This window comes from Ornithorhynchus anatinus, chromosome 4, assembly GCF_004115215.2.
Source record: "Ornithorhynchus anatinus isolate Pmale09 chromosome 4, mOrnAna1.pri.v4, whole genome shotgun sequence".
Classification (NCBI taxonomy): domain Eukaryota; kingdom Metazoa; phylum Chordata; class Mammalia; order Monotremata; family Ornithorhynchidae; genus Ornithorhynchus; species Ornithorhynchus anatinus.
Genome location: NC_041731.1, coordinates 68,163,353 through 68,191,247, shown reverse-complemented (window position 1 = coordinate 68,191,247; position 27,895 = coordinate 68,163,353). Strand labels below are relative to the sequence as shown.

Below are 27,895 nucleotides of genomic sequence, written 5' to 3'. Positions count from 1 at the left end.
ACAAATGAGCAGATGAGCACAGTGCTTAGGGAGGGAAGGGAAAGGGGGAGGGCAGAGGGAAAGGGGGGAAAGGGCGCTTAGCTGAGGGGAGGTGAAGGGAGGGCAGAGAGGCAGCAGAGGGAGCAGAGGGAAAAGGGGAAGCTGAATCTGGGAAGGCCTCAAGTTAAGTGACCTGCCTAAAGTCACACAGCTGACAAGCAGAGGAGCTGGGATTAGAATCCATGACCTCTGATTCCCAAGCCCGTGCTCTTTCCACTAAGCCACACTGCTTCTCCACATGCCTGCTGTGGCAAGTTATTTCACTTCTCTGGGCTTCAGTTATCTCATCTAGAAAATGGGGATTGAGACTGTGAGCCCCAAGTGGGACAGGGACTGTATCCAACCAGATTTGCTAGTACATCCTAGCGCTTAGTACAGTGCCTGACACATAGTAAGCACTTAACAAATGCCAAAATTATCATTATTATTATTAATACTAGATTGGGCTGGATCTAGATTAGGCCTCCATCAAGGTGAATCCAGTCAAGTTTGGAGAACATCAAAGAAATCCTATTCTCCCTTCAACTCTTTTTTTAATGACGTTTGTTAAGTGGTTACTATATGCCAAGTACTGTACTAAACACTGGATTAGATACAAGATGATCAGGCCCCACCATGGGGCTCACAATCCTAATCCTCATTTTACAGATGAGGTAACTGAGGCACAGAGAAGTTAAGTGACATCCAAGGTCACACACCAGACAAGTGGCAGGTCTGGGATTGGAACCCAGATCCTTTTGATACCTGAAGCCTGTGCCCTTGCCACTAGGTCAGGCTGTTTCTCCACCCTCTTCTGCTCCCCCATTTGTTTTTTATCTATAACTTATTAATTTATATTAATGTCTGTCTCCCTCTCTAGATGGGCAAGGAATGTGTCTTCCAACTCTGTTATATGGTACTCTCCCAAGCGCTTAGTACAGTGCTCTACACAAAGTAAGTGTTCAATAAATAGGATTGATTGATCGATTTAGCCTGGAGGAGTCACAACATGGCACTTCAGTGGCAGGGAAAGTATTCCATATGGGAAACTAGAGAAGCAGCATAGCTTAGTGGAAAGAGCATGGGCTTGGGAGGCAGAGGTCATGGGTTCTAATCCCGGCTCTGTCGCTTGTCCGCTGTGTAACCTTGGGCAAGTCACTTAACTTTTCTGTGCCTCTGTTACCTTATCTGTAAAATGGGGATGAAGACTTTGAGGCCTATGTAGGACAACCCGATTACCTTGTATCTACCCTAGTGCTTAGAACAGTGCTTGGCACATAGTAAGTGCTTAACAAATGCCAACATTATTATCATTTGGGCTACAATTCCCAGCAGTCTCTCAGGCAACTGTACCTGTGCCTCATACCACTTCAGCCTGGACTCATTTCAGTCTGGCTTCATAATAAAGATTAGTGAGCACTGGTCAAAGTCTAGAACTGGGCAGGCCCTGCACTTATTAAACTGTTGATTGCCAAAACAGAGATAATAAGCTTGCCAAATATATAGAGATGAAAGGAAATAGCAAACAAGAGAAGGAGAAGAATAAAATAAAGTGAGAAGGTGCTTGCGGAAATTATAGTCCATTTCTGAACTACTGCTCTGCCTTTGAGTAGAGCAAACATAGAAGTCAAGTGGTCTTTTCAGTATGTTTTGCCAAGTAAAACTCCTTGGGGCCCTGAGAAGGACCAAAACTAGAATGCTACAATGCTAGAATGTTATTCCAATACCTTTCTAGAGAAAACATGAAATCCCAGGGATTTCACCACTGGATTTCACCAAACGGCGCAAAATTTAGAAGTACAGAGGGTTGAATGCTAGCACTACTCCTCATCATACCTTGTGATTTGGCCATTTTACAGACATTTATAACCCAAAAGGAAATAGTTTTCAACCAAAACAAATTAGGACTTGTTAAAATAGGAATAGAATAAAATAGGAATATTAAAAAAAATTAACCAGCCCTCAAATGATTTCAAAGACTGAACTGTTAGCATGGAATTGATTTGCTGATGTAGTTCTTATTAAAAGCACATATTATTATAATTTCATAAACAAACAACTGCTTTTGAAATTACCAAAATAAAAGCAATGATATTCTGACTTGGAAAATAAAATCTGTGGATTATGCATACTATTTTTCCACCTAACTTGATATGGAACATTTGATTCAGCATTACAGTTCACGAACACTGATAAACTATATTACATATTCCTCACAGTTAATATTATAAAAGACCTTAGCACTGGTAATTACTTTGAGTAATATGACTTTTAAAAATTAATTTGTTCTGGATTATTATTTATTTATGAAGTCAATAATGAATTCCATCTGCTGCATGCCATTAAAAATCAAAGTGGTTACTCACATAGACCAATTCCTTTTATATCTTCATTCCCTCATTGTAAAAGAACAAATCAATACACCAATTACCAACTTAATGTTTGCATTTTTGACCTTCAGAGCTCTTTATAAACTCCGATCTACCCTACGGGTGAGGTAGCCTACCGCTAAAGTAGGATTTCTAAAAGAAAACAACTTTTCAATTTATATTAGGAAAAGAACTCCCAAGACAGTTTCTTAAAGTTGATTCCCAGAGTGGTACAACCAAACAGGGAAATGATTATCAGCATTCTAGCAAAGTTACCCAGGGAGTTAAAATTCAAAAGTGAAGCATTAATAGCACACTGAGTTAAACATTCCAATTAATTTCTGTTAATGCTAAATTATCCCTTTGCTCTTTGACTAGAAAATGCAGAATTCAAGCTGCTAATTCTGAGCCCTGAATTTTATGAGTAATTTAGGCCAGTAGAATCTGAAGCATATGGGAGAATGGGGTTAAACCTGGAATTTTTTTTCCTCATCAACTAATCATTTGAACAAACATAAAGGCTTGTTTAAATAGTACTACCACTACAGACACGGTTTAAATGTTTCTCCTGAACATTCTCCCATTTTAGACCCAGAGCTTCACAGTGTGACTAGCAATCAACTTCAAGCTAAGCAGTGATCACATAGCATGGATTAAGCCTCCTTTTCAATGGTGGGGCCTAATTAAACTGACTTTCAAAAGGAAAAAAAGACACACTTGATAAACCTCAAGAGCATAAGTACGTACCTTTACTTGTCCTGAACATTTCTCAGATCTTCCTTTCTGATCAAACCCCGCAGGCAAAATGCTGCTTCTCATGTGGAGGGAGGACCCCTAGTCTGTGAGTTTGTCCTCCTCCAGTGACACTTCTTCCTCTGGGGCTGTCTGTCTGCAGTTCAACCCCTACTGTTAGCCAGAGTGGGTACGACTTGGAGCATTTTGTGCCCGGCGTATAGGATGACTACGGTATTTCTGTGAACGGTGCTCTTTCCTGGCACACTGAGTCTTTGGGGAGCGCTTTCAACAAGGGCCTGCATAATCTGCTACCCGAGCTGACTGAGAAAGTCAATCCCTGGGAAGGACAATAGAAGGCACTTCAGTTCAGCTTTCCTTATCACGGAGTCAAACGTAATTGAATGATTTTCTGGAACAAAGTGCCATAGCGAAGGCGTGTTACTTCTAATATAAACATAACAGAACCGACATCAGTTAAATATCCGAGGAAGTACAAAACACTGGTACGTTTTGCACTTCGGTTCGTAATTGCAGGTCTTCGAGTTTTAACCTTTCTACCCCTGCCTGAGCAGCTATCACTGAATAAAACAAAGGAACATGAAAAATTTGAACCACCTGCTGAACAAAATTTAATAACCAACATGTGATGAAATGAGAACAGCTCTAATAGGACATCTCCTCTCATCAAAAAGATTCAGCTCAAGCAAACCTTCATGAGGCTTATTTAACTATATTAGAGGTTGGAAATCATCTGGTTCAAGTAATACTCAAAATCATATCTTGAACTTTCGCAGGCCCTTTGATTTACGGATACCAAATTGCTGCATGTATACTGCTCTAACTTCACAAACATGCTGTTTTTCCAGACTTTGGCAAATATTTTGCTTCCTAATGCAGGTGGCAAAAAAATGCATTCATCTCTTCACACAATATTGACCCAGATAGACAGAAAATCACAGTTCAGCACAGACTCATCAAAACCCTGAGATGCGGTAGCTAGAGCTCTTTCCAGACTGTAAGAACTTAAATAAAATGGTATTTATTAAGGGTTTACTACGCACCCAGCATTGTACTAAGCATTTAGGTAAATATGAGCTAATCAGGTAGGACACAGTCTATGTCCCACATTGTACTCACCCTATTAATCCCCACTGTGCAGAGGAGGTAACTGAGTCATAAAGAAATTTAAGTGACTTGCTCACGGTCACACAGCAAGACGTGGTGGAGCCGGGATTAGAATCCAGGTTCTTTTGATGCCCAGGCCTGGGCTCTATCCAGTAGGCCACATTGCTTCTGTTCCCACAGTGCCTTTCTCCTATGTCAGAATTGCCTCTAACACAACAAGCGTTTCCTGATTAAGCCCTCTTTTCCCTGTCCCCCTCTCCCTTTTGTGTTGTCTATGCACTTGGATTTGCATCTTTTGAGCATTTGGTATTCATCCCACCCTCAGCACCTCAGCACTTGTGTTCAAATCTGTAAATTATTTATCTTCACGTGTATCTCCCCACCTCTGTAAGCTCATTTTGGGCAGGAAACATGTCTACCAACTCTAATGTACTCTCCCAAACTCTGAGTACAGTGCTTTGCACGTAGTCAGCACTTAATAAATACCACTGATTGACAGCACGTTTCCTCTAATTCCTCAAAACATTATCTGCACACTTAGGTACTAAATAATCAGTAAAATTGAGGACTTTAGGCATCTGGCTACATTTATATGCATTATCATGCAGCTTACCTTTGCTTGAAATAAAATCTTGCAGAACAAAAGTTGTTTTAAGTGAAGCACACAGGAGAGCAAGGTTAGAGCTTGGAAATTGTTTTCTCCCTTCTCAGATAAATCATGTGAATGCAGACAGCTTAAATCTGTTGCTTTCCAAATATATCTTCTGGTCTGGCATATGTCTCTATTAATGGATTTCCCTCTATTTTTAATTTTTTTTAGGGTGGTGTGACTGAAATCATATTTACTAACTTTTTTATAGTGCTGTAGAGATGGTCCTAACCAGAAATATGCCATAATAATAATAATGGTATTTGTTAGGCATTTACTATGTGCCAAGCACTGTTCTAAGAATGTCATGAATGTAGGCTCTAAGCTGATCGAGAGAATGCATAGCAAAGAGGTAAAAAAAAAAAAAAAGAACAGTTGCTCTCTGTGTAATGGTCTCCAATGATTCATTCCTTTGGAAAATAACGTGGTGGGGAGATGTTGAGACAGAGGCTGCCTAAGGCCTGAATCATGACTTCCCTTGACAAGGAAGACCATATTCCTCTCCAGAAACAAACTTCCCAAGCGGCCAGGATACCCATGTTATTTGGAAGTTCGGCACTGTATGTCCATCCACTCCCATAATGGAGGAGGGGATGCACGAGTCTGCTCGACTTTAAGAATATCGAAAGAGTTGCAGCTGAATCCCAAGTCAATGATCGTTTGGCCCATTTCTTTTCCCCTTCCCCGCCACCCTCCCTCCCCCATCATTATTCCCTCCCTCCACTCCAAACCCCACTTATCTCACAACACACCTCTGGCCCCTTATCCCTGTCCCTTGAATCACCACCTACTAATTTTCTTTCCTCACTGCCCTACCCTCACAAATCTCCATTCCTGTAGTGTCTGTGGAACCGCTGCACCATCATAAGCAGCAGTGTGGTTCAGTGGAAAGAGCCCGGGCTTGGGAGTCAGAGGTCATGAGTTCTAGTCCTGGCTCTGCCACTTGTCAGCTGTGTGACTGTGGGCAAGTCACTTCACTTCTCTGTGCCTCAGTTACCTCTTCTGTAAAATGGGGATTAACTGTGAGCCTCATGTGGGACAATCTGATTACCCTGTATCTACCCCAGTGCTTACAACAGTGCTCGGCACATAGTAAGCGCTTAATACCAACATTATTATTACAAGCAAACTAGCTTTGTTCTTTGATCTGTTCCTGGCCAGTCACCCCTCTTGCCATCACTGAGACTTAGGTCTCTCCTGGTGACATTTGCTGCTTTCTTTCTGGAGGTCCTCACCTTCTCCCAGTCTTCCACTATCATAGGCCAAATGTGCTGAGGAAATCCAGGCTCCAGGCTGACTTCTGCCACTACAAATTCACTCTACCGTGCTCTAACTAAACTCTGTTTTCTCCTTGAGAGTGCTAATAATAATTATAGTAATTGTTAAGCACTTACTATAGGCCAAGCACTGTTCTAAGCTCTGGGGTAGATACAGGTTTATCAGGTTGGAATGGTTCCTGTCCCACATAGGGCTCATCTGCTAAATTCCCATTTTACAGATGAGGTAAGTGAGGCCCAGAAAAGTTAAGTGACTTAAGTTAAGCCCAGTGTTACAGCAGACGTGGTGGAGCCAGGACTAGAACACAGGTTCTTCTGACTCCCAGGCCTGTGGTCTAAGCCTCACTGCTTCTTTAGCCATTCTACTACTCCTATCTCACAGTCTTCAACATCTTTTCCAAACCTTCAACTCTAAAGTCCCAAGTCTCCAACCTCCTTCAACAACCTCAAGGACCTTACCAACAATTTTGTTGCTAAAAATTGAAGCCGGCACCACCACCACAGCCTCCCCTTCACCTCATCAACACTCTACATTATCATCTTTCTCTGGGTCTCCAGCTTCTTCTCTAAGTGGAGAGTATAATAGAGTGAGTAGACATGATCCCTGCTTTCCAAAAGTTTACAGTCAGTGGAAGCAGACATTAAAATAATTTAAAAATAGGAAAGTGGCAACTCCCCACACTCTAAATTCTAAAATCCCATCCTCAGTTCATTATTCATTCGCAGCGTCAGAATTTTTTTATATATATTTAGTACAGTGCCTGGCACATAGCACTTAACAAATGCTGTAATTATTATTATTTATTCAATTGTACATTCTATGATCTTGTGCACCTCCCACATTACAGGGTAAGCTCCTTGTGAGCGGGGGATGTGGCACTTCTTTGTTTTTCACTTCATAGGTCCTTAGTGAGCATTCAACAACTCAAACCATTCTTGGTGGTCACAGTCCCTGACATCTCACACCAGAATCTCCCTGAAGAGAGCCTGCAAACAAACAAATCTATTGGTTAAGGAGGCTGAAATTTAGAATGCAAGGAGATCATCTTGAAAATATTTTTATGTAATTGTAAATATCTGTGTTTGTCCTCCCCATTAGAGCAGATTATCCATTTGGATGGGAAACATGCCTCTTTGTAGAAGCAGCATGGCTCAGTGGAAAAAGAATGGGCTTGGGAGCCAGAGGTCACAGGTTCTAATCCCAGCTCCACCCCTTGCCAGCTGTGTGACTTTGGGCAAGTCATTTAACTTCTTATCTGTGCCTCAGTTGCCTCATCTGTAAAATGGGGATTGAGATTGTGAGCCCCACGTGGGACAACCTGATCAGCTTGTATCCCCCCAGCACTTAAAACAGTGCTTTGCACATAGTAAGTGCTTAACAAACACCATTATCATTATTATTATTCTGTAATTCCTAAGTGCTTAGTACAGGGTACTGCACCAAGGAGAGCTCATAAAATGCTCCTGTTGAGCTGCTAATACAACTACTAATCATTTATTACTAAATGCCCCAAGTGAGTTTGGTACTGAAGAAAACATACATACAAACAGCCCTTCCTCCCTAAAGAGCAGATGTGCTGAACCTTCATCGTTTGTCTTTTGACAATAGAAACATATCATTTTTCTCCTAGTTAGGTGGTTTTAACTAAAATTTAAAACGGATCGACTTCAGAACACTTTACCCCAAAAGTCTCATTTTTTAAGCTATGGTTCTCTCTCGTTTAGGAAGAGAAAGGTGCCCACAGAACTACCCAGACTGCCATGTGACCTTGGGAAAGTCACTTCACTTCTCGGAGCTTCAGTTTCCTCATAATGTAAAATGGAGATTGAAACTGTGAGCCCCACGTGGGACAGGGACCGTATCCACCCCGATTCGCTTGTATCCACCCCAGTGCTTGGTACAGGGCCGGCCATCCAGTGGGTGCTTAACAGATACCAAATTATGATTATTATTATTACCCCGCCCTTAGTATAGTGTTTGACATATAGTAAACACTTAAATATCACAATTATTCCTGTTTTTAAAATACAAAAAGGAAACTGAAAACTGCTATAACCCTCTATAGCTCCAATTGGGCTAAACAAACAATGCAGTATATGGACTAAATCAGTGCATTTTATAGTAACTGATAAGAGAACTGCTGTGAGGGGCAGTACCTTCTTTACCCAATCTTCATAGGAAACTTCAATTTTAAATGATTATCTGACCACTTTCCTCAGTCACTGCTGGCACTTCTAAAGAAGAAAACTACTCAGTCTCACCAAAGGTTTCATTAATATTAACTTTTAGGTGACCAAAATGCTGCCTTTATGAATTACAATATTGATTTAAAAGATTATGCAGCTTACCTAAACTACATGGAAAAGGGAAAAAGAGTGAAGTGTCTATTTTACTCTCATCTTAAAGGTGGTTTTATCAATTAGCATTTATAACACTCAGCTTCGTTGTCATCAAATATTATAGCGGTCTTGGCACACAGCACTGTATAAAGCACTAAGCAGGCGGCCCTTGTCCTGGCAGAATTACCAGACTCAGAAACTTTTCCAAGTCACAGAGAGCAGCATGGCTTAATGGAGAGAGTATGGACTTGGGACTCAGAAGGGACTTGGGTTCTAATCCCAGCTCGCCGTTTGTCCGCTCTGATTCTTGGGGGGTCACAATGTCTCTGTGCTTCAGTTTCTTCATCTTATAAAGTGGGAATTAAAACTGTGAGCCCCATGTGAGACTGACTGGGTGCAACCTTATCAACTTTTATCTACCCCAGCATTGATACAGTCCTCTAGATTGTAAATTCATTGTGGGCAGGGACTGTGTCTCTGAGTCCTATTAAAGAAGCAGTACCACCTCAATGGAGAAAGGGACAAGAAACTGAGCCTCATTGGATGAGTGGAGGCAGTGTCCAAGCAGGGCCTTTCCTCCTGATGAAGACTCAATACAGTCCAAAGGAGAAGAGAAAAACAAACCAATTCCTTCTTTGCCTGCCCTCTTCAATTCATGCAGCTTCAACTGAGATTGCACATATTTTCATTTCCTTCCCAATTTCCCATCATTGGAACATCTAAGCACTCAAGTTCACAAGCAATTGGATTCCTCACTATCTTAAAATGATAATAATAACAATAATAATGTTTGTTAGAAGCCCAGTATTAAGTTCTGGTATAGATAACAGAGATAATCAGGTCAAAAATGGTCCCTATCCCTCATAGGAGCTCAGGGAAACTGAGTCCCAGAACATTTTAATATCTTGCCCAAGTCATACAGCACGGCAATGGCAGAGCCAAAATTAGAACACAGGCTTTGGTAATGGATAACATGCTTGTCTTCAAGAGATTCCCTACACCAAGGTGAGAGACAGGGTAAGCAACAACATACACAATATAAACTCCTTTATTGTTGGCATAAGGCAATTGGCTCCATTTTCAAAAGGAAAACAGACTGTTAGCTCGCTGTGGTAGGAAACATGTCTACAACTATGTGGTATTGTAATCTCCCAAGCGCTTAGTTCAGTGATCTGCACAGAGTAAGCACTCAATAAATAACATTGATCCACAGAAGCTTGCTACTGTACAAATGAAAAACCATATGAGAACAGCAAATCAGCTGAAAGAGGTTCTCAGACTTTCAGGCTGCATTGTGACCTGCTCACTAAACAAGTGAATTTTGGTTTTTATTTGTTTTCAAGATGACAATTATTAATTTCAAGTTGGGTCCTAATCCTTGCTCCTCCACTTGCTGTTGTGTGACCTTGGGCAAGTCACTTAACTTCTCTGTGCCTCAGTTACCTCCTCTGTAAAGTGGGGATTGACACTGTGAGCCCCATGTGGGATAGGGACTGTGTCCAACCTAATTTGCTTCTATCTACCCCAGTGCTTAGTACAGTGCCTAGCACTTAGTAAGTGCTTAACAAACACCATAATTATCATTAGTACAAATGAATTAAAGTCCATTAAAGGAATATTCTTAGATAAAGTCCACCTGCATTTGTCAGCCACCACCCAGTGATACAATAGCAAGCTTTCATTAATAGTAAACCTCTTAGTTCCAGCCCCAAAGCTGCAGAACAGGTTTCTGCTGCATGCCAACCTCATTATGTTCCTTTTGGCAGAAGTAGTGAGCTTGCTTTGTCTTGTTCCCTGGGTGCAGCAGACACCTGATGTTTAATGAAAAGAGAGTCATCATCTACCTCAAGGACGCTCCTGTTACTAAGGCTTAAAGACCACCTCCATGGTTGGGAAAGCCACAATACTGGGAATTTTCTTGCAATGAATATCAAAAATGGTCTTGGACTATTGAACGTTTTTGCACTTGACTCTGTACCCTTTAAGCACTTGATATTCACCCCCTTCGGCCCCACACTTATGTACCTACTCATAATTAATTTATATTAATGTTTGACCACCCCCTCCCCCAAATCCCCAGACTGTAACTTCATTGTGGGCAAGAAATGTGTCTACCATCTCTGTTATACTGTATTCTCCCAAGAGCTTAGTATGGTGCTTGGCACATAGGAAGAGCTTGACAAATACCATTGATTGGCTAACTGATTAGGTTACTAAGTAATGATGGATCTGGCACCTCAAGTCTATTGCCAAGCAGTCCCTGACCTGCCTAAAGTTCTTTCTATATGGTCCACAGTGTTGACTCATGCATAAAGCCAAACAATGGTCCAAAATTGGCACTGAAAAGCTTTTAATTCGAATTTTGCACCTACAATTCATATAGGCTTGGCCTCAACTGAATTGAGATTTTCATCTGACATAAATAATGATGTTAATAATAATAATGATAGTATTTGTTAAGCACTTACTATGTGCCAGACACTGTACTAAGCACTTAGATGGAATCTAATTCTCTTCCCCTCTTCAAATCCCTACTTAAAGCTCACCTCCTCCAAGAGGCCTTCCCAGGCTGAGCTTCCCCCTTTTTCCCCCTAATCCCTCTACCCCCCCTCACCTCTCCACAGCTAAACCCTCTTCTACCCCCTTTCCCTCTCCTCCTCCCCTCTCCCATCCACCCCTCAGCACTGTACTCGTACGCTCAGCTGTATATATCTTCATCACCCTATTTATTTTGTTTAATGAGATGCACATCACCCTGATTCTATTTATTTGCCATTGTTTTTATGAGATGTTCTTCCCCTTGACTCTATTTATTGCCATTGTTCATGTCTGCCTGTCTCCCCAGATTAGACTGTAAGCCCGTCAAAGGGCAGGGATTGTCTCTATCTATTGCCGATTTGTACATTCCAAGTGCTTAGTACAGTGCTCTGCACATAGTAAGTGAGCGCTCAATAAATACTATTGAATGAATGAATGAATAGTCCCTGTCCCACATGGGGCTCATAGTTTCAATCCCCATTTTACAGATGAGGTAACTGAGGCACAGAGTAATGAAGTAATAATAATAATAATGGCATTTTGGAGTCAGAGGTCATGAGTTCGAATCCCAGATCTGCCACTTGTCAGCTGTGTGACTGTGGGCAAGTCACTGAACTTCTCTGTGCCTCAGTTCCCTCATCTGTAAAATGGGGATGAAGAATGTGAGCCCCACGTGGGACAACCTGATTCCCCTGTGTCTACCCCAGCGCTCTGCACATAGTAAGCGCTTAACAAATACCAACATTATTATTATTACTATGTGTCAAACACTGTTCTAAGTCCTGGGGTAGATACAAGGTAATCAGGTTGTCCCACAGTCTTAATTCCCATTTTTCAGTTAACGCAACTGAGCACAGAGAAGTTAAGTGACTTGCCCAAAGTCACATAACTAAGTGGGGGATCCGGGATTAGAACTCATGACCTCTGACTCCCAAGCCCATACTCTTTCCACTAAGCCACACCAAACTAAAGGATGAAGAACTAAGTATCTTGAATTGCTAAGAGGAGAGAGGGAGCTTGAAAAGATGTTCACAAGATACTCAACTGGTGTGCTTCTAGGCAGGTTGGGTTTGTTTTTTGTTTTTTTAATAGTTTTTAAGTGCTTATTTTGTGCCAGGCACTGTACTAAACTAATCAGGTTGGACACAGTCTATGTCTCACATGGGACTCACAATCTTAAACTCCAATTTATGGATGAGTTAATAGACACAGAGAAGGGAAGTGACTTGTTCACTGTTACACAGCATACAAGTGTTGGAGCTTGGATTAGAACCTCAGATCCTCCTAAAACAAACACTAAGCAATTATTTTAAAATATAATTTACTTGCATGGAGGGGAAAAGTAATGATTTTTTACACAGCACAGATTGATCATAAATCCTAGTTGAAATGGGATTATCCTAGATTTTTATAGGGTTCTGGGGGCAGATTCTTGCTTCTAAAGTATCATCTTTCTTTCTGATATGAGATAATCTCATCAGCAGCAATTTCAAGTGAACCAATCACAATCTGTAAAATGGGGATTAAGACTGTGAGCCCCATGTGGGACATGGACTATGTCCAACTTGATTAGTTCAAATCATCCCCAGTACGACTCTCCTAAGTGCTTAGTACAGTGCTCTGCACATAGTAAGTGCTTAAAAAACATTTTAAAAGTAATTCATTTTTAACTTCTGATATTAAGCAGGGGAATCTGATATGGCAGAGAAGAGTCACAGAAACAAGTAATAAAGTTCATGATTTAGAAGATGAAAAGCCAAGGTGAAACAAGATTTACATGGCTTTCCTTTCTTTGATAATCTTGTTGTCTTCCACCTGGTGTGATCAAGATGGCAGCTGATGGTCCTTGTGGGGACTGGATTCCTAGAGACCCCTACACAGTGTATCAATCCTGCAGTGTGACAGACTGATGCCCATTAATAGATGACAATTATAATGATTAACAGTAGCAGTATCTATTCAGAGTTTATGTCAAGAACTGTACTGAGTGTTGGGGTACATACAAGATAATCAGGATGGACATAGTCCCTGTCCCTCATGGAGGTCACAGTTTACATAGGAGGGAAGAGGATTCAATCCCCATTGGACAGGTGAGGAGACTGAGGCATAAAGAAGTTAAGTGACTTGCCCAAGCTCAAACAGCAGATAAGATCCTCTGCCTCCCAGGCCCATGCTCTTTCCACTAGGCCACACTGTTTTGTGGAAGGTCATCTGAAGTCTACTCGGCCTGAATCCTTCCAGTGTCTCAGGGCAGCTGCTTCCCCTCCCACTTCACAAGAGATGTCTTGTGCCCCATCCTTTCCAGACAAGGCTTGGACCAGTCGGTACAATTCCCCAGCTCTGGAACTCAGCTTCGCTGCCTCAAAAAAGGAGCTCAGGCTGCTCACGTTCTATTCTCCAGCTTGGGAATTTCCCACAGAGAAGGGACAGGATTGACAGGTCTAGAAAAGCCATCTGTCCTCCAAATTCAAGAGCAGGGAGGGCTGCAAGACCAGCCTTACCCACCTCTGGCAACAGCCCTGCCATCGGCCTCACACCCAAAAGAACTCTCCCAGGATTCTTCCGCTCAGTTGCAAGGAGTTGATTGGTGGGTCAGGAGGACAACTGCTATGATCAACTCTAATAGCGGAGACTCCTTTTTCTTCCTCTTACCATGTATTCCAGCAGCTGTCCCGGGCATGGGAGGCCCTGGGGTGAGCCACACAATGGGTGCCGTCCCAGTATAATCGCCCTTCATCTGAAGCCGAGTGTTTATGTTTTTTCAGCTGAAATAATAGAAGAGATTTGATTTTTTGTTTTCCAGCAATGCCACCCACTAACAAAGCCCTCTCCAGATGATTATATCTTGGCTTCTCTCAGAGAATATGATTTGCTTGGGCAACCTTTATGGCAGGACAAACGGAACCCTTTAAGAACGGAACAAACACTACCTCAGCAGAGAACAAAATAAGTGGATGTGCTTTCACATAGTAACTGGATCTCTAGACACCCTCTTTTTATGGATGCGATCGGTGAAGTGATCAAAAATAAAGGGCTTGAAAAAGCCAGATGGCACCTAAGATCACAAACATTGTGATTTGCAAGTGGTAAACAGAACATGGTTTACTCCTTGTTGGCAGAGAACAGGTCTACCAAGTCGATTATATCTCTCACCTTCTTAAAACCATCGCCCCTGCCCTCCTCCCTTCCTTAACTTCTATTTTTAACCACTCAATCTCCAAGGGCTCCTTCCCTCTGCCTTCAAACACGCCCACGTCTACCCCATCCTAAAAAACCCGCTCTTGACCCCACTTCCCCCTCCATTATCGCCATCTCCCTACTTACCTTCCTTCCCAAATCCTAGAACGAGTCGTCTACAATCGATGCTTAGAATTTTAACTCCATTCTCTCCTAGACCCCTCCATCTGGCTTCCCGTCCCCTCCCTCTACCGGGACTGCTCTCTCTAAGTCACCATGACCTCCTTCTTGCCAGATCCAATGCTCCTACTCCATTCTGATCCTCCTTGACCTCCTCTGCTGCCTTTGACACTGTCGACCATCCCCTCCTCCTCCATACCTTATCTCACCTTGGCTTCACGGACTCTGTCCTCTCCTGTTCTCCTCTTACCTCTCTGGACCGATCATTCTCGGTCTCCTACGCTGGAGCCTCCTCCCCCTCCCATCCTTTAACTGTTGGAGTTCCTCAGGGGTCAGTTCTTGGCCCTCTTCTGTTCTCCATTTACACTCACTCCCTCGGTGAACTCATCCGCTCTCAACGGCTTTGACTACCATCTCTACGCAGATGACACGCAGATCTACATCTCCGCCCCTGTCCTCTCCCCTCCTTCAGGGCTCGCATCTCCTCCTGCCTCCGGGACGTCTCACCTGGATGTCGGCCCGGCCACCTAAAACTCAACATGAGCCAAGACTGAGCTTCCTATCTTCCCTCCCAAGCCCGGTCCGCCCAGACTTCTCCATCACGTGGATGGCACGTACCAATCCTTCCCGTCCCGTCAGGCCCGCAATCTTCGTGTGTCATCCTTGACTCGTCCCCTCGTTCACCCACACATCCTATCCGTTACCAAGACTGCCGGTTTACCTCTACAATATCGCCAAGATCCGCCCTTTCCTCTCCACCAAACGGCACCTACTACTATTACGGGCTCTCGTTATATCCGGCTAGACTACTGTGTCAGCCTTCTCTCTGACCCTCCCTTCCTCCTCTGCCCGCCCGTCTATTCTTCACTCCGCTGCCCGGCTCATCTTCCTGCAGAAACGATCTGGGCATGTCACTCCCTTTAAACAATCCAGTGGTTGCCTATCGACGCTCCAAAAAAAACTCTCACTCTAGCTTCAAGCTCTCCATCACCTTGCCTTCCTACCTCTTCTCCTTCTTTACCCGCCCACCCGCAGCTCGCTCCTCTGCCGCACTCTCGCCGTCCCTCGTCTCGCCTATCGCGTCGACCCTGGGTCACGTCCTCCCGGTCCTGGAACGCCCTCCTCTCACCGCAAACTGATTCTCTTTCCCTCAAAACTTACTTAAAATCACTCCTCAAGAGGCCTTCAGACTGAGCTCCTCTTCCCCTCTACTCCCTCTGCATCCCCCTTTACCTCTCGCAGCTAAAGCCTCATTTCCCCTTTTCCTCTGCTCCTCCACCTCTCCCTTCCCATCCCCACAGCACTGTACCGTCCGCTCAACTGTATATATTTTCGTTACCCTATTTATTTTGTTAATGAATTGTACATCGCCTTGATTCTATTAGTTGCATTGTTTTACGAGATGTTCTTCCCCTTGACGCTGTTTAGTGCATTGTTCTTGTCTGTCCGTCTCCCCCGATTAGACTGTAGCCGTCAAACGGCAGAGATGTCTCTATCTGTTGCCGACTTGTTCATCCAAGCGCTTAGTACAGTGCCTGCACATAGTAAGCGTCAATAAATACTATTGAATGAATTGAATACTTTCCCAAATGCTTAGTACAGTGCTGTGCACTTAGTAAGTGCTTAATAAAAATTGTTTGGCTGCACTGTGAAGTCTGGGCTCTAAATATGAAATGCATAATCCATTTCCTAAAGATCAATCAATGGTATTAATTGAGCATTCACTATGTGCAGAACACTGTACTAAGTACTTGAGAGTAACGATTTGACTCTGACCTAAAGTTCCAATGTACGTTCATTACCCCACCTCACATTCAGTGTTTACAACAGTGCTTGGCACATAGTAAATGCTTAACAAACGCCATCATCATCACTTGTACAGTAGGAACAACATTTCCTGCTCTAACTCAAGAGCCTGTGGAATATCATCACCTCATCAGTGTTCTCTGATATGCTCTGGAATGAAGTTATTATGGGTTCGGCTGACCTATTTTCTGAAGACACTAATAATATACAGGTCTTTTTTTTTATGGCATTTGTTAAGAGTTTACTATAGTACCAAACTACTACTACTACTACTATACTATAGTACCAAGTATAGTATAGTACCAAACATGGTACTAAGAGCTGGGTAGATACTGGGTAATCAAGTTGGACACAGTCCCTATCCCACATATGGTTTACAGTCTTTATCCCCATTTTACAGATGAGGTAACTAAGGAACAGAGAAATTAAGTGATTCATCCAAGGTTACACAGTTTACAAGCAGCAGAGCAGGGATTAGAATCCAGGTACTGTAGCAGGTGTTATACATGAGTAATAAATGGTATCAAAGGAGTAGATACCAAAATACACATTAAAGCAGGATGCTGAATTCTGTAGTCTGATCAGATTAAACATTTATTGAGCGCTTACTGAGAAGCAGCGTGGCTTAGTGGAAAGAGCATGGGCTTGGGAGTCAGAGGTCATGGGTCACTGCCACTTGTCACCAGGATGATTTTGGGCAAGTCACTTAACTTCTCTGTCCCTCTGTTACCTTATCTGAAAAATGGGGATAAAGACTGTGAGCCCCAAATGGGGCAACCTGAAAATCTTGAATCTATCCCAGAGCTTAGAAAAGTGCTTGGCACATAGTAAGGGCTTAACAAATACCATAATTATTATATGATTATGATTATTGTGTGCAAAGCACTATATTAAACCCTTGAGAAAGTACAATATAAGAGACATTCCCTGCCCACAACAAGTTTGATAGACTTCTTTCTTGGAAGATCCCTCAGACACATTTCATAAAGTCTTGTAATCACTGGATTCAAGTTAAAAACAGCTCATCTTAGAAACAGCTGTCAAATGGTAACAATTCCTTTCAGGCTCTCTGAAACAGCTGCAAAGGGAGTGACTTCTTCCATTCTGGGATGGACCACACTTTTCTCCAGTTTATCCAACCCTACCCTTGGGTAAACTGAGATTTGGTATAAAATGTGAGTGGATGCCTCCTGCCTAAACTAAAGGAGGTTTTGTGTTAAATAGAAGGTACATGTTCCATAGCTGAGATTTAGCCAAGCACCTCTCTGTTTTAAAAAAAAGCATTTTATCCTCTGTCCTCCCAACTTTCAATTAATGCATGTCTACAATATGTGCATATATAAACAAAGAGAGAGGGCCAGAGGCATAAAGAGGGACAGTAACAATCAATCATATTTATTAAGTGCTTACTGAGTACAGAGCACTGTACTAAAAGTGGGAAAGCAAAATATAACAGAGTTGGTAGATATATTCCCTGACCACAACAGCTTACTGTCTAGAGGGGGATAAAAACATTAATAGAAATAAATAAGTTACAGATAGGCACATAAGTGCTGTGTGACTGCGGGAGGGGTGAATAAAGGGTGTAAAGCCAGTGCAAGGGAGATGCAGGAGGGAATGGGAGAAGAGGAAACGAGGGCTGTCAAGGAAGGCCTCTTGGAAGAGAAATGCTTTTTTAATGCATATGTTCCACAGCTGAGATTTGGCCAAGCACATGTATGTTTTAAACTGAAGTGTTTTGTCTTCCCTTCTCCTAACTTTAACTATTGCATATCTACAACCTGTGTTCAGATAAAGAGCCAGAGAGCGTGTGCGAGAGAGAGAGAGAGAGAGAGAGAGAGAGAGAGAGAGAGAGAGAGAGAGAGAGAGAGAGAAGAGAGAGAGCCAGCAACAAAGAGAGTATGTGAGGAAGTTGCTTGCCTTGCTAAAACTTATGCCCTTCGGGGATCTTCATCTTCTTAAGGTCTTTGCTCAAGAACAAAGACTTCTACCTGCTAGAGAATTCTTCTCTCAACTGTACAAAGGCTAGCAGACCTGGCTTCACAGGTAATACTTATTTCACCCAAGTTACTTAGGTTTTCTTAATCTGTCCAGCCCAGAAGTATTAGGGAGAGAGTGTCACATTACACCTACGATGCTACTGACACCAACAGTAAGAGTAGATTCTATAAGGACCTGGATTGCCTCACTCCAGTAGTACCAATATTTGAATAGCTGACCCAGATTTCATTGCACAACAGGTAGTGAGGATGAAATGTTGAGTAAAATGGCTAATAAGCTAAATAGCAGAGGTCTCCTTCTGTCCAGTGAATATGCTGAACCTCAACAAGCATCAGCACAAAATTTCCCCCATTGAATAGGTCAAAGGGTAATCGATAACTCACTGGTATTTGAGCGCTTACTGTATTAAGTGCTTGGGAGAGTACAGAATAACAGATTTGGTAGATTCGTTCCCTACCCACCAAGAGCTTACAGTCTAGAGGGGTATATTGGGTGCATCCAGGGAGTCAGATGACTGGGAATCCACAGCCCCAACCACAGTGCATGCAAGCACCACCTCCCATCCCCCCAACTTGCTGGGTGGTCAAGAGCTGAAGTAGCCCACTAAGTTGTTTTAGTGCAGTGCTGACACTAGAAAATATTTATCACCCACCACCCTTTTTTAAGGTATTTGTTAGGCAATGTACTAAGCACTATGGTAGATTCAAGATAATAAGGTTAGGTACAGTCCACGTCCCACTTGAGGCTCACAGTCCTAAATCCTTCTATATCGTAAGGTTGGGGGCATGGAAGGTTACTGCTAATTATGTTGTACTGTACTCTCCCAAGTCCTTAGTACAGTACTCAAATACCATTGATCGATTGTTTAATCCCCACTTTTCAGATGAGGTAACAGGAACAGACAAGTTAAGTGACTTGACCGAGGTCACACAGGAGACAAGTGGTGGAGTGGGGATTAGAACACATTACACTGGGCTTGAGGAAACAATGTGTTGATGTCACGTGGGGTCGGAAGCCAGATGCCACAACCACCACCCTTGGGCCCTACCTTTCGAGCAGAGGACGGAAATCCCCCAAAACAGCTGACGATCCTCCTCCCTCACGCTCTCTGCCCTGTTGCACTGAAGCAATTCTCTCTCCCACAGCCACGTGGGAGCATGGGGTACTCAAGGGCTGAGCAGCCCCTTCCTGCTCAGACTTGAGGTCTCCATTGGCTTCACTGCCAGTGTCAAGTAAATGCATCTATTTGTCTTTGAAGTAGGATTCCACAATAAAGGAATTAGTTTAAGAGGAGAATAGATGATTGCACAGATAAACTGCTGGAAAGTGTATCTTGGTTCTTCCCTCTAACAGCAGGAGTAAGAGTGCTTTTCTGCTTAAGACAGGGAAAATAGTATTGAGAACCTTCAATCCTGGACAGACGTTACAAGGAAACTACAGAGAAAAATACTTTGCTCCCAGGGAAAGCTCATCCTAGGAAGTACCATCTTTCTTCCTGACACTCTGGGAACAATTTTACCACAGGAACGGTTGACTATGTTTGTTTCCTACCATTCCTACACACAACCAAGACTGAGGCTAAAGAAAGAGACAGCTAGCAATTAGATAATAACCCCAAACTGAATTTTCGGCAGGTACTTTTCCCTAAGGGTTAAAAAACCTCAGCACCCCCTAGTACAACAGGGAAACAAAGGAGGTCTGAATTCCTATGCTGAACATTGACAACTGCATTTTGTTTCAAATGCCCCATTAGATTTCTAGAGCCAGGGAAGATGTGGTAACCCAAAAGTCTAGATGTATGTCTGCTGTGTGACCTGGGGTAAGTCATTTGACTTCTCTGTGCCTCAGTTACCTCATCTGTAAAATGGGGATTAAGACTGTGAGCCCCATATGGGACAGGGACTGTGTCCTATCCGATTTGCTTGTAGTCACCTCAGCCCTTAATGCAGTGCATGGCATATAGTAAGTGATTAACAAACACCATGGTTATTATTATTATTATCAACTCCAACAACCCAATTTCCCTCTGAAATCCCCAGGAGACTCCAGGAGATAGACTCGGTTTCATTCTCTCCTTCTCGGGCCATAGTCTCATAACTAAGCAATAGCACTTTGGTATATCCAAATTTTCAGTACTTTATAAATACTTTAAGTCCATGCATGTTCATCTCTGCATCTTTACATTCTCTTTCTCCTATCAGAATTTTCTTCATTGCTGGTTTTCTCCATGAAATGGGCAGATCCTTTAAGTCAAGGACCCTGCCTTCTGAACATTCTCCCAAGGACTTAGAACAATGCTGTGCACATAGGGAACATTCAACAGAACAGTACTGATTAATTCCCCCACCAAATCAAAAAATAAATTCTACCTTTAACTAGCCCTTCACTAGTCACTCACAACCTGGAAAACCCCCTAATTCACTTATGCTCTGCTTCAAAGCAGCGTGGCTCGGTGGAAAGAGCTTGGGCTTGGGAATCAGAGGTCATGGGTTTGAATCCCGGCTCTGCCACTTGTCAGCTGTGTGACTGTGGGCAAGTCACTTAACTTCTCTGTGCCTCAGTTACCACATCTGTAAAATGGGGATTAACTGTGAGCCTCACATGGGACAATCTGATTACCCTGTAATCTACCCCTGTGCTTAGAACAGTGATCTGCACATTAGTAAGCACTAAATATCAACATTAATTATATTAGTAGTTGTTTTTCATTCCCTCTCACCTATCACAGAATATCACAATTCCAACACACATAGAGAAAGCATCTTGGTCCAGTGGAAGAGCAAGGCCTGGAAGTCAGAAAACCTGGGTTCTAATCCCAGCTCTGCCAGTTATCTGCTGCGTGATCTTGGACAAGTCACTTCCCTTCCCTGTGCTCAATTTCCCAAACTGTTAAAAATGGGGATTCAATACCACTTCTCCCTGCTGCTTAAACTGTGAAAAATTTCTGGGACAGGGACGTGTCCAACTTGGTTAACTTGCATCTACCTCAACACTTATAACAGTGCTTGACACACAACCTTCTCACTGTGCTTGATCTCATTCGCTGCCTACCCTGGCCAGTCTTGCCTCTGTCCTAGAATGACCTTCCTCCTCAATCTGACAGACTCTCCCGCCTTCAAAGCCTTATCAAAGGCACATTTCCTCCAAGAGGGCTTCCCTGAGTAAGTCCCCCTTTCTTCTTCTCCCTCTCCATTCTGTCACCTTGATTTGCTCCCTTTATTCTCCACCCCCCTACTCCCCTCACAGCACTTATATACATATCTGTAATATAGTTATATTAATGTCTGTCTCTCCCTCACTCTAGACTGTAAACTCCTTGTTTCAGGGAGTGTGTCTTTATTGTTTTATAGTGCTCTGCACATAGTTATCACTCAATATGTACAATTGAGAGAAGTGATAAACAAATACCACAATAAATAAACATTCTTAAGTGATAATGACCTACCTTCTTTCTGCATGATCCTAGCAACACACCCTCCTAAAAGATAACTCTGAAAACACTAAGCAAACACCAGCTGGCTCAGCAGGAAATAGTTACCACCTCACTCCAGTTGTAAGTGCTTTTACTGAGATTATCAGTTTCTATAATGCAGAAGCACCAACAGGTGGTCTGAGTTAGGCAAATAAAAACTAGCCACTCTGTGTGGAAGCGACACTCCTCTTGTTAAATCCTTCAAGTAGAACCTGCAGTATTACCCATCTAAGAATTTCAGTAGTGCCATGCTAAGTCAGATAAACAGTTTATCCAGCCCAGGATTTTGTCTTGCATAGAGAAAATAAAAGAGAGTTGGGGATATTGTGTCTTACTTGACAGTCAATCATAAGTATCCCTGTAATATAACCAGCACTCTGTCAAAAAATTTCTTCCTATTGGTGTTTTTCTCCACCACAACTTCCTGGGGTAGTGAATTCCAAAAGCATACCAACTGCTGTAAGCTCACTGTGGGCAGAAAATGTGACTGTTATAGGGTACTCTCCCACATGCTTAGTACAGTGCTCTGCACACAGTAAGTGCTCAACAAATGTGATTGACTGACTGACCTACTGTTTGGAAATGAATTTCTGCCTGCTGAAATCTGTCACTGTCAAGCTTCGGTGGTTTCCTAAGGTTGTGGATTTGGTGAATCATTCCAAAATTGTCCTGTCCAGTTCTTCATGATTTTATAAATTTAAATCACTGCTCCCCATCTTTCTAGACTTATTGAGTGGTAATCTTCAGGATATCCCCATTTAGAAGGTGATTCAATCCCTGAACCACCCTTATTTTATTATTGGATATGCTTTGTTTAGCTTATTCAACCCTAAAACTCAGTGCCTGAGAAATCTTTCATTATGTTTTCAGAGAAGTGGCCTAGTGTAAAAAGCATGTGACTGGGAATCAGGAAATCCAGTTTGCTCACTTGCCTTCTTTGTGACCTTGGGCAATTCACTTAACTTTTCTGTGTCTCAGTTTCTTCACTCACAGTATGAGACTACATTCAACAGCAGTATTAAGTAAACACATTTTTCAGAGTTTACTGTGTGTAGGGCACTGCAATATTATTTATTTTAATGTCTGTCTCCCCCTGTAGACTGTGAGTCATTGTGGGCAGAGAATGTGTCATTAACTCCGTGGTATTGAGCTCTCCTCAGAGTTTAGTGCAGGGCTCTGCACATGGTAAGTACTCATTAAATACCACTGATTGATTGATTGATTGACTGATTGACTAGGCATTGGAAAGAATACACAGGTAAGAATTAAATATGGTCCCTTTGGCTCAGGGACTCACAAACCCTGGGAGGGGAGGGGACTTGCAAACAGATACAAAAGGAGAGATGAAGCGAACCACTAAGATGATGAAAGACCAAAATATAAAAGAAAAGATCAATAGACTACTGTGACTCCAAGAGCAGAATTTTAGGTTCCTCAAGTTTCAGAGTCCACAGGCTCAACCTCAGAGGGGGTGAACAGTGCAGCAGCAGCTATCTCAGTCTTTTCAGGGTCTTCTGGGAGGTTGCACCAGGCTGCTTGCTAATAATAATAATAATAATAATAATGGCATTTGTTAAGTGCTTACTATGTGCCAAGCACAGTGTTAGCAGCTCAGACTAATGACTAGAGCACGGGCCTGATAGAAGGACCAGGGCTCTAATTCTGCCTCTGCTACTTGTCTGCTGTGTGACTTTGGGCAAGTCACTTCACTTCTCTGTGTCTCAGTTACCTCATCTGTAAAAATGGGAAATAAGACTGTGAGCTCAATGTGGGACAAGGACTGTGCCCAACACATTTAGCTTGCACATACCCCAACGCTTAGTGCAATACTTGGAAAATAGTAAGTGCCTAACAAATACTCGCAATTATTATTATCATTATTATTCTGTTTTCTGCTAGGGTGCTATAATGCATGCCCACAAGGAGGCTTCTTGGTGAAGCGACAGCTGGTGTGGGTTACCCATTCTCCCCTACTCTGAGACTCTGAGCCTGTGTGGGTTAGAAATAATGTCCATCTGATTATCTTCTACCTAGTCCAGTGCTTAGAACAGCACTTAGAATCAATCAGTCATAGTAATTATGATATTTGTTAAGCCGCTTACTATGTTCCAGGCACTGTAATAAGAAAAATCGAGTTGGACACAGTCCCTGTCCCACAAAGGACTCACAGTCTCAATCCCCATTTTACAGATGAGGTCACAGAGGCACAGAGACATGAAGTGACATGCCCAAGGTCACAGAGCAGACAAGTGGTAGAGCCAGGATAAGAATCCATGACCTTATGACTCTCAGGCCTATCCAATACACCATGCTGCTTCCCAATGTTTATTAAGCACTTACTGTGTGCAGAACACTGTACTAAGTGCTTGGCAGAGTACAACAGAGTTAGAGACATGATCCCTGGCCTCCAAGAGATTAGGAGAGAACAGTCTAGCGTATAGACAACACTAAAATAATTTCAGATAGAGGATGAAATTCAACACAACACAGGAAGACGTTTTTGTGGTCCAACATGGCTGGAGCACAGATCCCACACATGCACTGCTAGATGAACTTCACCATCAGTGATGTCTTCTTTGAATACGACTCATCTCCCAAGTTAACTCACACTGTCAATCTGTCATCAAATCCTGTCAGTTCTTCCTTCACAGTATCGCTAGACTCTGTCCATCCTTTCCATCCAAACAGCTCCCATGCTGTACTAAGCACTTATTTCCCCCCTTATGTACCGCATCAGCCTCCTCGCTGACCTCCCTGCCTCTTATCTCTTACCATTTCATTCCATTCTTCACTCTGCTGCCTGGATCATTTTTCTAAAAAAATACTTAAGTCCCTATCCTTCATTCCTCAAAAGTTTCAATGGTGGTCCATCCAGTTCCGCATTAAACAGAAACTCCATACTACCAGCTTTAAGGTGCTCAATCAGCTGTTCCCCTCTTACCTTACCTCACTCATCTCCTACAACCCAATCTGCTCACTTCAGTCAATTGATCAATTAATCAATGACATTTACTGAGTACTTACTGTGTGTACAGCACTCTACTAAGCATTTGGGAGAGTAAATATAACAGAATTATTTGACAAGTTCCTTGCCCACATTAAGCTTACATTTTGCTCCTCTAATCCCCACCTATTCTCTATATCTCGAACTGAGTTGCTCAAGGTCACCTAGCAGGCAATTGATGGCAGGAAGCAGTGTAGCCTAATGGGAACAAGCACAGGCCTGGGTCCTAATCCTGGCTCCGCCACCTGTCCACTGAGGGAGCTTGGGCAAATCACTTAATTTCTCTGTGCCTCAGTTACCTCATCTGTAAAATGGGGATTCATTCCTCTTCACTCCATCATAAGCTGTGTGCCCTCTGTAGGACAGGGACTGTGTCCAACCTGATTATTTGTATTTAACCCAGTGTTATTATTACAGTGCTTTTAAATACTAAGCACTTAAATACCATAAACAAAAAACAAAAGCAAAAATGACAGACTCAAGTTGCCTGATTCCTATGTTCTCTGCTCTTTCCACTAGGCCATGCTGTTTTCCCAGCATTTAGTGCAAGGCTTTGTGCACAGTAGGCATTGATAAATGCTATTCCTACTATCTGAAGTGGAAAACTCTCCATTAGACCCTTCTGCCTCGGTTTTCAAGAAGTGATTGTGCCATAAACTCGAGACTGACTGCCAATCCTTAAACTTCAAATATGTCAATTTCTGAAAATATAGTTTTTCACGGTAAGAGCCAAATTTTACTGTTGCTAAATTAAGACAGATGGGTGGAGGGCTGGGTGGGCAATTGGCTAAATTACTGTCCCTTTATCTTGGCTCCTATCCATCTTCCTTGTTTCACTTTTCCTCCCTACAGGATTAGGACTGCCAATTGAACAAGGCAAGAAGAGTTCTTATCTGCTTTTCATAATATCGATCAGCTCTCTTCAGGGTCTTAGCAAGACTGAGCAAGGCATCTGGCAATTCCGGAAACTGCATTGACTCTTTCAGATCGAGAGCTATCAGGTAGCTCACCAAAGCAGTAATGCATTACATAAACCTCTCCTGACCTGATACAGTTAATCCAGCCACCATGGGACCTCCTCCCAGCCACAGAAATAGCCAAGGACAAATGACAAGGTTGGTTGGATGACTGAGAGAGCGCATATGGTTCCTGCGCTCAGTAAGAGAAAGCCGGCAGATCCTTCCTTTACACTTCCTTTGGTCAGACGGTTCCAGGCTGCTGACTGCTCCTACCGGAATGTACCTGTTTATTGTTGTTTTGTAGTCTCCCGAGTGCTTGGTACAGTGCTCTGCACATAATATATGCTCAATAAATATGATTGAATAAATGAATGAGAGCTAAACCCAGTGGTTTCCGGGAAGAACTGCAAAATGACTTAGGCTGTTGCCCTGGCACTGCTCTGATACCTTGCTGGTGCCATTTAGTGGCAAGAGAGAGGAGCGGCCCTTGGTAGTCCTAGCAAATTACCAGAGAGGGCTCAAGGAGTGAAGGGAGAAAGGGAGGAGGTGCAGGAAGAAGGAGAAAGACAGGGAGGAGGTGAAGGAGAAAGAAGGATGAGGTATGGAGAAGGAGGAGGAGGAGGAGAAAGGGAAGGTGAGGTGGAAGGTAGATGAGTTGCTTCTTGGATTCATCTTCAGCCTGCAGAGAGAGTTGAAAAATCAAGACCCACGCAGGGACTTTGGTGATCCTGGGTCTCCTGGGTGCCCTACATCCAGAATGGAGAGTAGTGCTGGTTCACATTTTGTTTCTGCTCCTTATAGGGGTCTCCCTGGGGACTTTGAGCTACTCTCAGATAGGAGAGTATATTAGTGAGATTCATCTGTCCAAAAGGTATAGAATAATGATTCACTGTTACAGTTTATGCTAGAATATCATTCTAATTTCTTCTCTTGGGATGATATAAAACTGAGGATTCATATTTTTAAAATTGAGAACAGTTTTCTGAATAAGTCCATATATATACAGAAATTGGATGAAATGCCCATACTTGCTCAGGTTGGGAAGAATTAGACTGAGGGAGAAGGGGAATAGAAGAGAAAGACACCCTTCACTTAGAGACACACACACACACAAACTTAATGAAGCTTCTTGGTCTGAAAGAGAACTGCAGCAGCAGGAGTAGGTGAGAGCAAATACCACAACCATTTACTACCACTGCTGGCTCCCAAAATTTCCACCAAAGCTGCCTGGCAAAATCCCTGGAGCCAAAAGAGGTGAGAACTGAGGGGGAACAGTTGATGCTGCTGTGTGACCTGTCTGCTGTGTGACTATGGTCAAGTCACTTAACTTCTCTGTGTCTCAGTTACCTCATTTGTAAAATGGGCATTGAAACTGTGACCCCCACATGGGACAGGGACTGTGTGCAACCTAATTTGCTTGTATCCATCCCAGCACTTAGTACAGTGCCTGCGCATAATAAGCGCTTAACAAATACTACAGTTATTATTATAATTCTTATGGGGCAGTAGTCAGTCAATTTTTTAGCATTTACTCTGTGCAAAGCACTATACTAAATGCTTGGGAATGTACAGTGCAATAGAGTTAGTAAACACAATCCCTGCCCTCAAGGAGCTTAGTGTCTTTTAGAGGGAGAAAGTTGTTGGTGTGGCTGAATGAGATACCACAGTCATTCAAATTGTTCAGTGCTATAAGAAGGTCTTGAACAGCAGCAGCAACCAACCAGTCCAAAACATGTGGTAGAAAAAGTGTCTGTGTTCAATCAATTAGTCATATTTATTGAAATATTACTGTGTGTGAAGCACTGTACTAAGCACTTGGGAGAGTATAATATAACAGAATTGGAATGCTTGCTTCTTACTGTAGCCCAAACTCAGAAAGTTATGGTTACGAGTAGGGAGTGGCAATCTACTAGGCAAGAAGCAAAATCAAGTGAGTAGAGAAAAGTGGAAAAAAATTAGGAGGGAGTTTCATTTTCAGTGTCTCTGGGGAAACAAGAAATACACTTATTTTGGCACCTGGGCCATCCCTGAAGTTTCTCAGCAAGAGAATCAATCAGTCAATCATATTTATTGAGTGCTTATTGTATAGAGCACCATACTAAATGCTTGGATTGGTACATATGTTCCCTGCCCACAGGAGCTTTCATCTAGAAGGGGAAGAGAGGTGCCTCTTCCCAACATGGTTGCTGTGAAATTCAGGGAGTTGTTGACCCTGATCTATGCTGGTATGTGCACCACCGATGAT

The 27,895-nt window shown here is 42.7% G+C and overlaps 1 protein-coding gene across 9 annotated transcripts in view; it reads right to left on the bottom strand.

Annotated features, from left to right (window-relative positions):
* The window catches only part of OXR1 (oxidation resistance 1), a 341,306-nt gene that overhangs the window by 125,393 nt on the left and 188,018 nt on the right, over positions 1 to 27,895 (bottom strand). The window contains exon 1 of one of the 9 annotated variants that reach the window (XM_029062171.2): positions 21,661 to 21,704. The exons of 5 other annotated variants lie outside the window; for them this stretch is intronic. In XM_029062171.2, the coding sequence (XP_028918004.1) occupies positions 21,661 to 21,673 (13 nt within the window). In that variant the 5' untranslated portion in view covers positions 21,674 to 21,704. Of the gene's footprint in view, positions 1 to 3,134; positions 3,290 to 13,703; positions 13,804 to 21,660; positions 21,705 to 27,895 lie in introns of those variants that run through there. 3 more of the 9 variants (XM_029062168.2, XM_029062174.2, XM_029062170.2) reach the window with 3 other exon arrangements.